We start from the raw sequence: 12,361 nt of genomic DNA on the forward strand, positions 1-12,361 counted from the left end.
TCCAGTAGTGTTGACTATTCCATCTGCTTATTTATCACCCACAGTGAGAACCTGAATTTCAATTAGCAATCTGCTTTGTTTAGTTTTGTTTTAAATGGGCACTGAAAGCTACAACAAAGCTTTAATACATAAAACTACTTGTAATGCAGCTGTTAAAGCTCTTCCATCATATCCATGAGCAAAATGAATTCTATTGCTATCAAGATGCAGCTGATAAATTAGCTTTAATCCTCCTCTACTGCAGCAGATAGAAGGCACTTCACTGAAGACAGAGTGATTTCAAATGACTGAGTTGGAAAATGATCTTTGCTCAGTGCTCCAGAGATGTAAAAGAAACTAAAACCTCATGTTGTAAGAAATAATTCATCTGGCAACTGGAAAAGCCATCCCTGGATTTCTGCACTGACTTCTAATCCTGATGCTTTAGAGTCTGAAGTCACAAGACTGGGTTGTGGAAGCAGAAGAGAGTGGCCAGGCATGTGGCAGCATCCCAGGCAAGAATGTTCTCTCCTAAGCCCCACCAATTCATCCTGTGGTTTGCAGTACTGGCTGCCTGCTGTCCTGCCAGCCTCTTGATCCCTGGATCCCTGGATCACCAAGATCCCCTGCAGGAAAGGGCTTCTCTGAGGTGGCTGTATTTGCTAAATGAAGGGAGATCAATTGTGGTGAGTTTGGATTTGACACCAAGCCCAATACCATGAACTTCTTCAACACCCTGTCAATAATCATGGGATTAATTTGGTTGGGAAAGACCAAACTCCCACTCCCCCAGCACTGCCAAGACCACCACAAACCCCTGTCCCTCAACACCACATCTCCAGGGCTTTGAAACCCATCCAGGGATGTGGCTTCCACCCCTGCCCTGGGCAGCCTGGGCCAGGCCCTGACAACCTGCCCAGCACAGGGGACGATCTGATGCCACACTGCCACTGGTACAAGCCAGGATGCACCACGGCATCCTCATGTCCAACCTCAGTCTCCCCTCTGCCAGGTCAAAGCCATTCCCTCTCATCCCATCCCTCCATGTACAAAGTCCCTCCCCAGCCTCCCTGGAGCCCCTTCAGGCACTGGGCGGTGCTTTGTGGTCTCCCTGGAGCCTTCTGTCCTGTTCCCTGACTGAGGTGGCCGCTGTCACCCCTGTGATGAGTTGCAGGCAGGACTCAGCCCGGGTAGTGCCGGGACAGGTCCGATACCGCCCCGTCGAACCCGTGCGGTGAGGAGCGAGGGGGCTGTCGAGCAGCGTTAATGAGCGGCAGCACTAATGAGCGGCACCGCTAATGAGCAGCAGCGCTAATTGCCTTTCCCGCGGGGGCGGGGCGGGGCGGGGCGGGCCCGCTCTGTATAACGCGTCTCCCGGCAACCGCGGTCACGTCACTTCCTGGGGAGCCGCCGGACACCGCGCGGCCAGGTGGAGTTGGTACGTGAGGTACCGGAGCGGGGTCCGGTTCGGAGCCGATTACAGTGAGGGGCTGGTCCTGCCCCGGTTCAGTCCGGTCCCTTTGCCCGGCGCTATGAGCGCGGAGCTGGACGGCGTGTCGGTGCACTCCTCCTCCTCCTCCTCTGGGTCACTGGGCTCGGCACCGGGACCAGGACCGGCCCCTCGGCCGCTCTCGGCCAACGTTCGGCGGCTGCACCAGGCACTGACCGCGCTGCTGAGCGAGGCGGAGCGGGAGCGCTTCATCCTCTGCCTCAACGCCTACCACGGCCGCCGCAACGTCTGCGATCTCGTCCGCTCCCTCCGCGCCCTCCTCGACGGTCCCCGCCGCCGGCAGCTGCTGCCGCTGCTCCGCCTCGTCCTGCCGCGCTCCGACCAGCTCCTCTTCGACCAGTACACAGCCGAGGGGCCCTACCTGCAGCCCCCCTGCCGCCCCCCGCCCCCCGCCGCCGCCCCGCCGGTGGTCCCCGGGGAGCTGCGGCAGGTGACCCTGCGGCGGAGCAAAGCCCACGAGGGGTTGGGCTTCAGCATCCGCGGCGGGGCCGAGCACGGCGTCGGGATCTACGTGTCCCTGGTGGAACCGGGTTCCCTGGCCGAGCGGGAGGGCTTGAGGGTCGGCGACCAGATCTTGGGGGTGAACGGAAAGTCTTTGGACAGGGTGACCCACGCCGAGGCTGTCAAGGTAAGGCAGCTCCGGGCTGACTGCTCTCAACACCGACCGCCCCGTCCCGGGCTCGCTTCATCCCCGCCGGCCGTGCGCGTCCGCCCGGTGCCCTCCCTGCGCTCCCCGTCCCGTTCCGCCCCCCCCCCGGCGTTGCTCGCTGCTCAGCCCCGATGCAGCCGCCGGGACGGTGCCCTCCGGTCCCCTCTCTGCGGGACGTGGCGGTGGAAAACGGCGGCTCCGGGCTTGTATCGGGACAGAATGATCGGGGTCGTTCCGCCGGCGGGCGGGCAGCAGCCGAGCCGGGAGATTCAGGGTGCTGGTACCGGCGGTGGAGGAGGTGCTGGGGCTCAGTCTGGCACGGTTCGCAGCTCTGAACGCGGCAACTTCGCCCTCTCCGAGCCAAGCGATACTTTTTTTTTTTTTTTATAGTATCACGTCTCTGAAACGTCGCGGTGCTGCTTACAGCCGAGGAGGAAGGAGGCTCGTGGAAGTTGGGAATGGGCTTGAGCCGGGCATGTAGTGTAACCATTGTACCATGCTTGCACCTTCCCAGAGTGGAGAAACTGAGGCAGGGAGAAGTAGAACCCCCACCCCCACCACACCCAGGACTGCGTTGTGCCCAAAGCAGGAGCAGATCCCAGAACCCCTGGGTCAGGAGAGCAGTTACACAACTGAAGCGTCCCCGGCTCTTCCCACAGAACATTTCCACGCGTCCCGGGGACCTGTTGGTGCACAGAACAGGGCTGCTGTCCTTACAAGCTTTCATGTCAAACTATGTGGGGAGCTCCAGAAACTTGAGGCTTTTCACCTGAATATCACGGTTTTGGGATAAAGTCTGTGTGTGAGTGACCTACTTAATTCACAGAGATGGTCTTGTGGGCTCAGCTCAGCAATCCCATGGCACAATAATGCCATGCACAGACCTACAGGGCTGGAGAATCCACACCTAGGGCAGGGTTTTGTAGGCAGTGCAGGAAGAGCAGGGATCTGGGGTGACAAGGCTGCTTTTCAGCTGTTGGTGCTTTAATTTTTTCATAATAAGCTTAATCGACTTTTTCACAGCCTGCTGCATGTGGTTCTTTCCTCTGACAGTCCATTCATCTTGCCCAGCTTTGAACAGTGGCTTCACAACCTGTGTGCTCCCTGCCCCTCTTTAAATCTGTGCCCCAGGTCTGTTCTCGACTGGAAATAACTCCTCAGTAATCTTGAGAACAGAGAAAATTCTGTGAATGCTTGGGTGTTTGGTTGTGGGTTTTTTTTTTGTTTTGTTTTGTTTTTGTATCTAGTGATAGGAAAAGAACAGTGTAAGCTTTTGGAAGTTAGGCTGCAATTTTGTGCCATAAAGATTGGAAAGAACAAAAAAACACAAAACCCCAAAACAAACAAAAAAACGCAAACACAAACCAATAAAACCCCAAAACAACAGCAATGCAACAAGCAAACAGCAACAGCAAACCATATTTTGGCTATGGTATTGGGCTGGGTAGAAACCAAGTGTCAGGAATGCTCAGGTCTTTTAAGTGACTTCATCTCTAATTCAACCCTCTCTGCTGGGTAATTCACGTTATTTTGTTTGTTCTTTAACATAATGTACGTCATGTCTCTCAGCCACTATTACTATTGGGTGAAACAAAGTGCTTCCCACACAGAAATAATGCCTGTAGGATGCAGTTTGCCAAGGGGATGCTCTGTGACAAGACCTGTGTTTTGTTAATGTGATTGTGACAGGAGGAAGGAGCTTAGAAATTGTCTGCTTGTGAGCTGAACTTCTTCAAATGACAGTTTCATTATGTACCTGGCTGTGCTGGCATCTTCCAGAGCTCCTGCACCCTTGTGCCATCTGGGGAAGGGTTTATGACCCACGAAGCAATGCTTTGCTTGGGAAGAGCTGCAGAGTGATTGACAATACAGCTGTAACAGCTCCTTTGAAGTTTTTTCAAATTAAGCAAGTGCTAATTTGCCCTTGCCTGTTGTACTGGGGAGGGGGCAAATGAAAAGAAGGCGGCATTCGGTGATGCTGAAGGGCATTCTTTGAACTGTTTCCCTGGGGTTAAGGTGCAAACATCTCAGCCTGATGTTTTGGACACTGTGCAGGGTGTCAGAGCTTCAGGGAGACAAGGTGGTGATATGCAGGGTGGCTTCACCCTATGTTCTTTGCTTCCTCTTGAAACCCAGGTTCTCTGGCTCAATCTTGACACATGAGCAGCTCTACACAGGACTCTGGCTGTGGTGTGGTCCTCTCTAGCAGAGCAAACTCCATTCTGTCCTGATGTCCAGGTTTCATCCTGGAATTTGTGTGCACACAGGCTCAGATACAGAGCAGGGGGGGAATGGTGGGCAGGAAGAGGCTTTCTTCACACAGAACCACACTGTGTAGCTCTGTCTCCCAAATGCTGTCTCCTTTAGATGAGTAGATATGGTGAAGCTGTCTGAGCAAAGCACAGCTCCTGTTCCTGTGGGCGCAGGGACATTCTGGTTCTCCATCTGCCTGAGAAGTAGCACGTCCCAGTGCTGCTCTGCCATCTTGACTATCCTGCAGCAAGAAACTGTCTGCCTGGGACAGCATTATTATTCAGACTGTGCAGAATGTGTTGTTGTGGGAGAAGCTGTCAAAACTTGCTGTTCAGGGTACAGGATGATTGCAGAGATCAGGAAGGTTCTTCCACTGCTGGCCTCCGCCCAGGCATATTGCTCTTTCTGGGGTGAGCGTAACTAACTTACTGAACCAGAAATAAACTTTCTATCAGGGTGCTCGGGGATGCTCAGCTCAGTGTTCATGCAGTGTTGCATTTGCTCTACAGATTGTGGTAGATCAGTTGCCTGGCCATGCAGGAGGATCCTAGCAGTCTCCAGCACTCCTTTCTAGGAGAGAGGCACTGCCTGTGGAACAGGAGCAATTTCTGCCTTCTGTTTTCAGGTGTTGCTCAGAACCAGGGTGTACCAGAAGTGGAATCATGGCACCAAATGGAAACAACCACAAAAGTGGATAAAGACAAGCAATGAGCTAAACTTAGTCCCAGCTGAAAACTGTCCAGTGGCCTATGACTAGAGCAAGGTGGTTTGTAGGGATTTTGGTGTAAATTAGATAAAAAAGTAGAATTCTGACTTAAATGACAAGATTACCTAAGCACTCCAAATCAATTCACTTAATGAATGGCGTCTTAACCTTTATGTGAGCAGCAGAGCTTTATGCCTTGTCTGCTTCGTGCTCTGTTTCATCCAAATCAAAATTAAATGACTCCATCACAATTATAGCTCTATCATTCCAGCATTCAAGAGTGCACTTTAGCAAAAGATCACTGTAATTTAAATTATGGTGTAGGTGAGGAAGTTTGTATTGTCTGTCGTATTTTTAGAGCTTGCTTGGCTTCCATCAGCCTGGCTGTGGAGTACACAGTTGATACTGTAGTAATCATGATGAAAGCTTGTATTGATAAGCTGTAATGTTTTGTTGAGAGTGATTAAAATTGAGGTTTTGCAGCTGTGGAAATGGTACACAGGGAGGTATTTCTCCTCTAGATCTGCATTAAACTTGCACTCCCGTTCTTCCCCACCCTTTGCTTTTGTTGCTTTGTAGTAGGTTTTTATGTCCTTTAAATCATTTAGGGGGAAAGGGAGAAGAGTGTGAAGTATCCGTGACTTCAGTTGAGGATTCCTGACTGAGGATTTGGCTTAATGAGCTCAAAAAGAGCTGCCTGCCCTGATTCCCCCACTGCTCTGTTGTTCATGCTGACATCTGGGCAAATCTGGAAGAGCTTGATCCCAATCACCAAAACCAAATTTGTGCACATCAGCCTTGGGGAGTGGGATTCTTTTGTTGTGGTATAAATCTGTTGGAGCTTTGCCCAAGTCAGTGGACTCGCATTGGGTTTATTCTGAAGGAACAGGGGTGGTTCAGGTCCACTTCAGTGGCTTTGGAGGGAAGCTGTGGGTTTTGCTGCAGGTGTGGGATTGCAGGGGGAGGCTTGTGGTGAGGCATATCTGTTATGGACAAGGCAAAGGTCTCTGGAACAAGGTACTGGGCTCTGCTGGATCTTCCTCCTGCTGCAGCCCTGCTTAGGCAGAGGTTTTCACTCCAGCCTTTCCATCACCTGCACTGAGAGTGTCAAATGGGCACTTAAAAATAATTAAAAGATTAAAATTCTCTTAATCTTCCTTTCATTCCGACTTCCATGATGGCAAACAAGGTGATCTCTTTGGGGACAGTGATATTTCACATGGGGTAGGAAGGTCTCCAGCTGCTTGTGCCCTGGGCTCTTGTGATGCTGCTGAGAAATGACAGAGGAGTCGTGTAGCCCTGAGCCTCAGAAGCATCTTTACAGCAAATTTACTTTCCAGGCAGCTTACAAGAAGGCAAATCTCATTTCATTGTTTCTTGTGATGCCCAATTAATTTATTATCATTATCAGAGACTGCTGATTTGCTGTAGTTGGTAATCACCACTGTGCTGTACAGGCACTGTAGCAGCTATCAGGAGTCAGTGCAGCTTGGCTTCTCTGGTTGGTTTTTAACCCTTCCAAGTACTTGGAGTTGTGATCCATCACACAGAGGCATGATTAGAAGGAATGGGGAGTGGAAGCAATAAACGGATCCTCTGGGTTTGGAAAGGCACCGGGCTTGTTCCTTTAAATACCTGTGTGTTTGGTGCTGTCTCTGGATTTTTAGAAGTCACACAGGTTAGAAACCTGTCCCCTTCCCAAGGGTTCTCAGGTAGTTGAAGCATGGGAAAGAAGGATGTGACTAGCATCTACCTCAGTAGAGTGGTAAACTATTCCTTGGTCTCTGGCTCTGCTGGAAAACAAACCATAAACAATCCTAAAGAACAGCACACCAAAAAACACCTACAGCTTAAAACCTAGGCACTGTGCAATGCCACAGGCTTCTTCTTGGCCTCTCTTTCCTGCAGGCAGTTTCCATTTTGACTTCTGGAGCCAACTGAGCTGAGAAGGAGAGGGTGGGAAGTGTAATGTTTCCAGAATCTCCTTCTAGTTAAAAGGGGAAGGGAAGGAAGTCACCCTTGGACTTGGAAGTGCCTGCAGTGTACATTTGTTTTATGCTCCTGGAGGGGAAGAGCTGCTGTTAGGCACAGGTGATAGTACTAGCAAGTGATGTTCATGTAACTTGGACCCACAGAGAGCATCTGCCAGGATCTGGGTTCAGCTGTTGCTCTGCAGTTAGGAGTAGGTTATATTTGCTGCTTTGCCACTGATTTCCCTCAGTGGGCAAGTTACTCAGTCATCTGTTCCCCTACAATATGCCAGAAAATCACAAGCAGCCTTGATGAAATCAAATGTCATTGTACTGATATGGAAGATTAGAATGGAGTCCTTAATCTCTCCTCTCACCATCATGCAAGGATCATAGTACTTGCCATGGCTGGTGCTTGTTCATCAGGGTTAGTGTTGCTAGGGCATCTTTGAGTTCTTGGAGCATAAATATTATTTAGGTGGCTCCTTGTAAATAAGCAGTTTTGCCCCCAGAGAGAAACTGATAAGGTGATGCAAAGGATAAAAGCCTGTCTTTCCTCCCAGTGCCTATTAGAAGAAAACAAAAGTATTAGTGCAGCATAGGTGGTGAGCTAAATATCTTTTACTACATTCCTCCATCCTCAGGGAAGATGGTGGATTTTTTTGACACCTTTCTCAATGCTGTCTCTGCTCAGAGAATTATTTGTCTCTAAATCCCCTTGCCTAAACTGACAAAACATCTGCTAAAATGATCTGGCTTAGTTTCTTCTGACTGGGTGCTCTGTGAATTCTCCCCATCACAGGATGCCAAGTGCTTCAGTAAGTACAGGTGAAGCAGGGACCTGGGCAGCCCTGAGGAGCTCTGTTCCTGCCAGCTTCTTGTTTCTAGACTCAGAAACTGAATCTGAGCCTCTTTGGGGTGGGATGTGATTGCAGGGAGGGTGGAAGGGCTTCTGCTTTCTGCAGGTGCTGATGGGGGTGCCCTTGGTGCTTATTCAAGTGTCTTGCTTGTCTTCCCCCCAACCAATTCTTTCAGAGTTAGTTTTTCCACCAAGTAACTAACCCTCATGTTCCCCCACACATGAGGTTCCCCTCATGTACCCCCCCACCCAAACAGCTTCTTTCCAGGCTTGCACTGAAATAAAGCATTTTCTGCTCATTTTAAAATTGTTCTGGACTTCTCTGAGGGATACACAGGGCAGTGACAAGCTTTGAAGGGATGGGTGGTGACCAAGCTGTTGTCTTGAAGCAGGGATGAGGAGTGTCAGCCATGGAGGGGTTGGGGAAAACTGGAGCTAAGATTTCATTTGACTTTTCCAGGTGAGAGGAACATGGGCTTCCTGATGCCTTGAGGCTAAATATGTGCAATCACCATTATTATGCATCAATTTGCATTTATTTGCATAAGTAGCGCTACTTAAAAGCCAAGCTGCTGTCACCTTTGCCTTGGGAGAGCAGGAGAGATTGGACTGTGCCTCCCTCAATTCCCATTCCCATTCATCTCCCTGACAAAGGCCATTTCTCACCCTCCATCTCCCTGTGCTCTTACCCACTGCTTTCCCCTCTGCTTCCTCTTAACCCAGCACTCTATCTGGAGTGTCTCTGCTTCACTTTATCCCTCCTCCTGGCTATTTCTGTCTCCTCCTGCCTCCAGCACCTTCTGATACCGTTTTGCCTGGTTCCTGCCTGCCCCAGCAGCACGTCCTGGCCAGGCAGGGATGAGATGTTTGCAAACCAGAGTCTCCTGGTTCCTCTACACAGAAGCAGTTCCCTGGGCTTTATCAGGCAAGATAGGGAGGGGATACACTTGATCTAAAGCATCTTTTTAACAGCTCCAGCCTGGGCAGTCTCTCCCTGCACATTTGTACAGCATTTGGCAAATTTGGTCTTGACCAGGGTGTGTAGTAGGAGCTGTAGTAGCCTTATTGTTGTCCTGCTTGCAGTGGGTCCCTGGAGTGAGCCTTTAGGGGCAGGCAGGTGATGCCTCTGCCTCCTGTGTTCTGCTCTGTCCTTTCTGCTGGCCAAGGGACCTGTTCAGCTGATGCAATCCATCTCCTTGTAAAAAGCCTCCCAGTCCTTTGCAGCTCCATCCCCTCCACAGCAGGCACAGGACCTTCATCATTCCCACTGTCACTGGGATGGTTTTCTTTAGTCTAGCTGGGCCTGCAAGCTTAAAACTACCCGGGTGCAGCAGGAGCACCACAGGACAGGGCAGAAGGCAGTGGTCAGACAAACTTCAGCAAATTGTTCCCTCCATGGTGCTGTAAAAGCTCCCTCTGCCTCCCTCCTGTGGTATCTTCACATTTCCCCTTTGCAGCTTGTTTTTTCAAGTTCTGTACTTTTTTTTTTTTTTTTTTCTTTTTTCGGGTGTGGGGGAGGTTTTGGTGCAAAATTGCCTGGTACTTGGATGATTGAGAACCTCCGGGCTGACCTTTGGAACTAGCAAATGGAAGCCAGCACTTGGGTGCCCATTATCCTGAGCAGCCCAAGGAGCCAAAGCAGCTCTGGCCAGGCTGTTTATTGCTGGAAGAAAGCAGCTTTCCTCTGCAGCCAGGGGGAGGGTGGCTGATGGTTAATGCTGCTTGTATCAAACTGTGATCTACCCCCTAAAGCGATGAATGGGAATGGATTGCTCACTTCATTAGCCACCAAGGTAACTGAGTGGGCTGCGTCCCTCCCAGCCCAGACTTTATTCAGGCTGCCAGAAGAATACTGGTGATTAATTGCTGGTGATTTCTGACATCTGTCTTCCTACCCGGGGCAGTTTTTGGAAGGCCAGGAAGATGCTTTTACACAGGCTTCAGGCATTCAGCACCCTCAAAGAACTGGAAAGAAGAAGGAGAAAATTCTGTGGGCCAGAGTAATGCGAGATGTGCCGGGCAGGAGCATCCTGGCTCAGGGGGTTTCAGGCAGGGTTGTGGCAAAGAAAGTGCTACATTATGTTGAGTTTTGTGGGGGATTTTTTATTTTATTTTTTAAAAGATAATAACTGTAGGTACACAAGACCTGTGTTTCCTTTTTCTGATGATTTTAAGCCATCTGCTTCACACGTGAGGGACTTGATAGATAATTGAATAGCATGTTGTCAGGGGATCAGTGGCCTTATGGAACCAATCTTCCCTTCTCCCTGGCACTTGTTTCCTCCAATAATGTTTCTAGGCAATTGGTGACTGTTTCCCTGCTAAATATTTTGGCACTGTTCCTCAGAATCAACTAATTTCTCTCCTTAATCTTTTCTTCTAGCAGGTGTGCTTGCACACTGTGGTGCCAGCGTTAAACCTTTCATGCCACAGTCTTCAAGCACATTACAGATGGGGCAAAGCCAAATTTTATCTGAGTCTGAAGTGAAACACAGCAGCACTGAAAAACAACACGTAGCAAGTCCCTGGAATGGTTTGAGAAAGGAAATGGAGATTTAGTCTGTGCTGCTTGATGCTGCAGAGGGGATTAAGGAGGTGAAATTCTTTTATTTAATGGTCCACTGCAAATGGGTTTGGTTCAGCATACCTGTCAAATAACACATTTTCCCGAAGAGCTTGCTGGATGAGTTATGCTGTTGGGGTTTTTGTGGTGGTATCTCTGCAATCACTGGACACAAGACAACTGGAGTGCCCAGGGGCTGAGGTCAGTGCTTCACCAGCTGTGCCATGGCTGAGCTGCATGGATGGTCCCACTCTGCCTCACAGCAGTTGGGTTAAGTCCTTTGTGGGCGCCACTGCCCTCCCCCACCCAGAAGGTGCAGTCTGTGTCCTGTGGTGCGTGTCTGGCTTGGAGGCCAGCAGAGCTGTGTCCTGAAGGGCTTCAGAGCAGGGAAGTCCCCTGGTGTCTGCCACAACAGTCCTGCCATAGGGATGTGTTAGGGGAGAATCCCTGTGCTGGGCAGGAAACTGCTTCATGTGCTGAGTCCTTGAGAAGCCTCAGTACAGACATAAGGAACTACACAGAGTGTCACCAGCCTGCCTGCTGCTTCATTACCTTCTGCTGGCAGACACTTGTCACCAGCAACATCCTGATGGGCACCACCAGCTTCTCTCCAGTCCCTCCTCTCCTCTCTCCTCCTGTTCTGAGGAGCCCTGGCCCAGCTTGCAGGCAGACAGCTGCTCTCCTTGCCTCCCAGCTCTCTGATGTCACCTTCATGCATAAAACATCTCCCTGTTGACTGAGATCCCATGGCCTTGTCAAGGGAGCTGCAAGGGGACATTAGAAGTCTCTTGTAGATCTCTGGCCTCTCATCCCTGGAAGCTTTCTTGTGCCTCCAATGAGTGGTTCTGCTGCTGGTCCTGCTCTTCCAGGGGATGACATTCAGCTGAGGCAGGAGGGGAGCAGCCAGGGCTCTGCATGCTCCTGACCTTCAGCAACAACCACTGTCCCAGCCTCGGGGCATGCTCTGAACCCTCCTGGGGTTCCTGTCTGTGCTTGATCATGTCTCCTGTGCCTGGCATCTCTCCTGTAATCTAAAAACCCCAGAGGGTTATCTTTGGATCCCCGTCCCTGCCAAGTGGATGCTCTGAGGTCGTTTCTTGGGGGGGCTGTACCCAGCTCATGGGGGTCACTCCATGCTGGTAGCTCTGGAGTGGATAAGAAACCTCTCTGCCATCCACCCCCAGCTCATTGCTGTGGAGCTCAAATCCCCCTGAGCCTGTCTGCATGAGAGCTGTGATGGGGCTTTGGGTTGGGAAGCTGTGCCCTGAAGCATGGGCAGCAGCTTCAGAGAGCTCCATCATCCCAGTGAGACTTGGGCTGATGTTGGCATGAGAAGAGCAAAGTGAGGGACCTCTGCCCATCTGCCAGCCAGGCTGGGCTTGAGGGATGGAGGAGGTTGTGGCAGGAGATGTGTTAGAGGGACCTGGGGAGCTAAGGGCACAAGGACTTGGAGCTAGCAAGGAGCACAAGATGTTGGAAGTGCTCTGCAGTTGTTCTGATGGGGCTGTTGGTTTCACAGTCCTTGTTTAAGCTCTCCAGGCATGCGATGACCTTGGGCATGCGACTCATTTGTGGCCTAATTGCTGCATGGGATGGAGATGCTGAAGTGGGAATTGGTGAGCCTGGATTCTCTGGAGTTCTGGCAGGGAGGGACAGGAGCGTCGCCAGGTCAGAGCTGGGATTCAGCCAACCCAGTATTCCTGATGATAATACTCTTTACCACGTTGCTTCTGGGTTTAGTTCTTCCTGATCACAAGCTTTGCTCTGCAGCTTCTGTGCTCTGTGGAGAGAGGAGACCTTGCAGGAGAAGCTCGTCAGAAGGATGTATGTATGGAAACCACAATCCAAAGCACCTCTTCTGTGAGAGCAGGT

At 50.8% G+C, this 12,361-nt stretch overlaps 1 protein-coding gene across 3 annotated transcripts in view; it reads left to right on the plus strand.

Annotated features, from left to right (window-relative positions):
* The first annotated feature begins 1,366 nt into the window (after positions 1-1,366).
* Positions 1,367-12,361, plus strand: part of WHRN (whirlin) — a 35,632-nt gene continuing 24,637 nt past the window's right edge. For all 3 annotated transcript variants that reach the window (XM_071766020.1, XM_071766021.1, XM_071766022.1), the window contains exon 1: positions 1,367-2,117. In XM_071766020.1, the coding sequence (XP_071622121.1) occupies positions 1,512-2,117 (606 nt within the window). In that variant the 5' untranslated portion in view covers positions 1,367-1,511. The remainder of the gene's footprint in view (positions 2,118-12,361) is intronic.

This window comes from Heliangelus exortis, chromosome 22 (assembly GCF_036169615.1).
Source record: "Heliangelus exortis chromosome 22, bHelExo1.hap1, whole genome shotgun sequence".
Lineage (NCBI taxonomy): Eukaryota > Metazoa > Chordata > Aves > Apodiformes > Trochilidae > Heliangelus > Heliangelus exortis.